We start from the raw sequence: 5,074 nt of genomic DNA on the forward strand, positions 1-5,074 counted from the left end.
TGTACTACTCAAAAAGGTAGATATGTAGACAGGCTCTGTATCCTGGAAATGGTCTTGAGATCCTTAGCTCTGCACACAGAACTCTTCAAGTGGCTTTCTTTCCCTTTCTCCACACTGGGGAAGACACCAACAGGCCAAAGGAAAGAATGTAGTTACAGAACATGAGGGAATGTCTTCCAGCTCAAAGAGTAGGTTTAGATTAGGTATTAGAAAGAAATTCTTCACTGTGAGGGTGGTGGAACACTGGAACAGGTTGCCCTGTTCCAGTGCCCCAGTACCCAGAAGTATTCAAGGGCAGGTTGGATGGGGGTCTGAGCAACCTGGTCTAGTAGAAGGCATCCCTGTTCACAGCAGAGGAGTTGGAACTAGATAATTTTTAATATTCCTTCTAACCAAAACCATTCTATGATTGTATGAAATTGTCTATCAGTTCCAATTGAGTCCCAAGGGATGCACACAGGTCTGCTGTCAGTACAGCACCATGGCAAAAGAAGCAAATCTACCCACAGAGCCCACTGCACAAACAGCCTTAACCAAATTTGCAGCCCAGCTTAGCCCTTTAAAAATATTTGGGGGGGGTGATGTCAGCACCTGGATTGCCAATGCACTTGTTGGTCTCCACCCTCAGCCTACTTTAGTTCCCACTCAGGGACAGGGCATCCAGACCGAGTGGGAGATAGGCAGAAGCTTGGAGGGAAAAATTATCTGCAGTGACCCAAAGTCCAGAGGCAGAACCACTGGGCTCCATCTACCTCCTCAAGGTAAAAGAACTGGCTTACATATTAGGTCAGATTTTCTCATGTGCAAGGGCATAGAAGGCTAGCAAAACAACTTGAAAATGTAGGAATTTGTTAACTGCAGGCACTAGGCTTTTAATATTTAATCTGCGAACTAAAGTATTTCAAATTGAAACTCTCTGTCTTCATGCTGGTATGGTCCCAAGGCTTCTCATTTGCACCGGAGATGTTACAGCCTAATCTGGTTGTGTAGTTGAAATTCTTTGTCTAGATTTAATGTTTCATTTGTTTAAGTGTTCTTATTTTATTTACATGGTGTGCAGAGATTAGTGCATGATATTTGTGATAAAGTATTCTCTTTTCTCTGCATGCGCTCCAAAATCATATAGAATTCAAAAATTGCTGTCATAAAGTAAACAAAAGCAATAACCAACAGAAAAGTTTATGAGTACAACTCAAATGGGATTTTTGAAATATGAGATTTTTAGCATTTTTCAATTCAATTTTTTCTTGAAATTTCAGGAAAGGCAGAACTTTATTGAGAAAATACTATTTCATCTGTGGAAATGACTCACAAAATATGTGAAGGTCTTCAGCAATTAAAATGTCTAACCTTAGGTTCTCCTTGTACTTTTAGTAGTAATAAATAATTCACATTTATTAATCTTTCTCTACAAAATAATAGTTTGCACTTAATTTTTAAAAAGCAATACACCTACAAATATAGGAATTTAAAAACTCTTAACAGTAGTCTATTTACAATGTATACTTGTTGAAATGGGTCTTGGGCATTATTTATTTGAAAATACTTGCAGCAAGCAGCATTGATTTCCACAGTCTGCTCGCCCCTGTGTTCTATATTTTGGGGAGACACTGGGAACGTCCTTGCTGGAAATCAAAGAAGGTGATAAGCTGCCAAAGATGGCTTTTACTTCTTAGCACCCCAGTGCTTACTGACTCCTGGCCACAGAAACAACATTTATTTAAGACTGACAAAAAAAACTCTATGGAATTTGCTACCTTCATGCATCTGTCCTTTACATATTTTTATTTTTTATTTTTTTTAACAGCCTGTGACCTGAAGGTTGAGCTCAAGGGCACATTGGAGCAAGTCACCAGAGTTTTCCCTTTGCTCTGCCTGCTGGCCTCTGCTCTCTCCTCATTGCTCCCAAAAAATGGAACGTTCCACACGAGAAATTTGCCTCAACTTCATGGTTGTCCTGATTACTGTGATCCTCATGTGGCTCCTTGTAAAGTCTTATCAGGATTGAAAGACTCTCAGAAACTTTGGAGGTGATTTCAGTGTGTGCCTCCACAGAGATCTGCAGCACCCACAGCATGCCACAGCAATTAGCTTTCAGTCAATTGAGCATGTTGTGAACCTTTATTTTTTACTCTCTCCTATCTGTTGCCTGTGCTAATGTTTGTAATGGGTCTGTGACAGTGTAATTCTTTCAGTCTGCAGCTGTAAAGTGTAAGATGCTTAGGAACAGCTTGGTGTGGCTGTCTCCTCTGGTAGTTTCTGTGAGTGCTGTACTCCCAGCCCACCATGCTGGCTTGTTTGGCAGCAGGGTTGGGTTCTGGAGGGTGTAAAACAGCAGTGTGTAATGTAATAACTTGTATTATCCAATGTAAAAGGCATGAACTTGCTTAGCAAAAAGGAATGTGAAAACTCTGCTTCCACTTGCACATTTTGTTTAAATAAAGAGCACGTAAAACCATTTTTTGGAGCATTCCTTATCCCTCTCCTGACCTGATCCGATAATAGCTGTGGTACAGTGTGATATGAAAGTGTGGTGGTTTGCTTGCTCCTCCTACTTACATTTCAATTTGTATTTTTAAAAAAGTGCTGTAGGATGGAAACTCTGCAGCATAACAGATATGTAACCACATATATGACCTGTTTGGGTGATTTTTCTGTCCAGAAAGACTTACACACTTGGTGCCTGTGGACACGGACTTCAAAAAGAGCATTTGTCCCACTGGGACATTGTCAATAATTGTGTTTTCTGAAGCTCAATTTCGGGCAGGGATTCCCACAGTCCTATTTTGGCCCAAGCTATTTTTGGAGCAGTGCCTGGAGGGATGAGCAGGCGTAGGTTCCGGCTGGCAGCCCAGCCCAGCCATGAGCCTTGCCCAGAGCAGAATTCCCTCTGGGTCCAGTGCGGCGTGCCAGGTGCCACGGCTCAGCCGTGGCCAGCCTCAGGAGGCTGAGGCGTGACTGTGTCTGGGTTGCTGTGATGGTGTCGTCGCCTGCTAAAACATCTTGAGCCAGCTTGAAGAGCCCACAGTTCCTGGGCTTGTGAAATCAGTAATCAAACTCCTCCTAGGAATTCCCCATCTGTCATTTTAATGGCTTCAGAGAATCAGCATCTTCCACAAAGTACAGCTTCCTGCAGGAAGGCAGTTAAGTATGTGCCGTGCTGCTCATACACGTCTCTTTCCCTTCCAGGAGCCTGGAAGGAGCAGGCAGCATTGCAGGGCTGTGCTGGGCTGCCCAGGTTTTTGATGGTGAGGCAGAGCTGGCCCTCACAAGAGGGATTTGGGCCTGGGTTTCAGGGAAAGAACAAATATTCTGTTAGCACTGCTTATTAAGGGTTTGTGTTGCTTAGAGTCTGCTAATAAATGAGCCCTTGCTCTGTGTCATTAGTACTGTCCATCTGGGTTTGCAGTTTTGAAGTTTGTGCCTCTCATTCTCCCAGTCAAGGAATCTCCACTGCAGTGCAATGCTAAAAAGTCACCTCTTGTTTATTCTTGGCTGTAAAGGAGCAAACTTGCTTCCAGAACTTCTGGGGATGGCAAATTTTCTGAAAAAAAGTGCTGAGACATTGAAATGAACTTCTCTCAGCAATGGACACAGCCTTTCTCTGCAGCCCACCTTGCACCAGATGCTGCTCTTTTATCAGTATTGCACATGGTCTGTTTGTGTTCATAAGCTTGGCTGAGACATGCAAGCAGTGGGTAGAGAAGGACATGGAAAATCTATTTTTAAATACCGTGAATACTTGATAATTCAGTATGAAAGATGAGAATCTTTCACTGGCAGTAACTCCCAGAAGAGAGCAATATCATGAGTGAATTGACATTACTTCAGTGTAAATAGCTGCTCTAGCCCCTGCAGCCTCCCTGGGTCCCCAGAAGAGAGCAATACCATGAGTGAATTGACATTTTTGGGCTCATCTCAGTGTAGCAATGGAAAAACCAGAGGTGTGGTCTTCACTGTCTGAACCAGCAGTGGTTCAGAAACAGTTCAAAGTGAGCCTAGCAGTTTTCAGATAGGAAGAATCACAGAATGGCTTGGTTTGCAAGGGACCTGAAAGTTCATCTAGCTCCAACTTCCCCTGCCAAGGGCAGGGACGCCTTCCACTAGACTACTCTTTCACTTTAGATCCATTCCCCTTGTCCTATCACTACATGCCCTTGTAGAATGTTCCTCTCCAGCTCTCCTACAGACCCCTTTAGCTACTGGAAGGTTGTAGAACGTGTTCCCAAAGCCTTCTCTTCTCCAGGCTGAACAGCTCTCTCAGCTGGTCTTCATAGGAGAGGTGCTCCAGGCTGCTGATTGTCTTTGTGGCCTCCTCTCGACTTTCTCCAGCAGGTCCCTGTCCTCCCTGTGCTGGGACCCCAGAGCTGAAGCAGCCCTGCAGGTGGGGTCTGAGCAGAGCAGAGGGGCAGAATCCCCTCCCTGGCCCTGCTGCCCACCACTGGATGCAGCCCAGGACACGTTTGGCTCTCTGGGATGTGAGTGCTCATGGCTGGGTCATGTTCACTTCTCATTATCTGATGCCTCCAAGTCCTTCTCCTCAGGGATGCTGTCAATCCATTCTCCACCCAGCAAGTATTTGTGCTGAAAGATGATAAGAAAATATTCTGGAGAGTTTGGGCCATCCACAACTTTTAGTCACCAATCTTTTTCAGAATTGACATGCATCTGATTTTGACAATATGATTAAGGTAAATCACCTTGAACAAGTTCCTAAAAATGAGAATACCAGCCTAAATGGTTGTCTTCTCAGGCACTTCTAGTTTTCAAGCAGATTTTGAATGAGATAAATTATTTGCCTATGTCACTTGCCTGAAACTGAGGAAAAAGACAATTCAACATTTAGTGCCAGATGCTGTGAAGAGCCAGCATTTTGTAGGTATACAGGCACATTAATGTCAAAGAACTTCAGCCAAATACAGATATGTAAATACAAAATTTCCTAGTTTGAGGGACCTTAATGCAGGTGTTTGGTGTGACCCTTAAGGCTCAAACTCTCTCCGTTGCCTTGTTCCTCACCAAAGAGTCCCTGGATGAGAGATGGCTTTGTGGAGATGCATGTTGTCATGATTTT

The 5,074-nt window shown here is 43.7% G+C and overlaps 1 protein-coding gene across 1 annotated transcript; it reads left to right on the forward strand.

Moving 5' to 3' along the window:
* Window positions 1-648: 648 nt before the first annotated feature.
* Window positions 649-2,458, forward strand: SLN (sarcolipin). The gene is made up of 2 exons (XM_041487296.1): window positions 649-761; window positions 1,808-2,458. Exon 2 carries the CDS (start codon window positions 1,913-1,915, stop codon window positions 2,006-2,008), a length of 96 nt encoding a protein of 31 aa, XP_041343230.1. The 5' UTR covers window positions 649-761; window positions 1,808-1,912; the 3' UTR covers window positions 2,009-2,458.
* Window positions 2,459-5,074: the final 2,616 nt, after the last annotated feature.

Source organism: Pyrgilauda ruficollis, unplaced genomic scaffold, assembly GCF_017590135.1.
Source record: "Pyrgilauda ruficollis isolate IOZ18807 unplaced genomic scaffold, ASM1759013v1 scaffold8, whole genome shotgun sequence".
NCBI classification, from domain to species: domain Eukaryota; kingdom Metazoa; phylum Chordata; class Aves; order Passeriformes; family Passeridae; genus Pyrgilauda; species Pyrgilauda ruficollis.

Bases quoted from the DNA above. Each gene is read 5' to 3' on its own strand.
- SLN (XM_041487296.1), top strand. From the start codon at position 1,913: ATGGAACGTTCCACACGAGAAATTTGCCTCAACTTCATGGTTGTCCTG.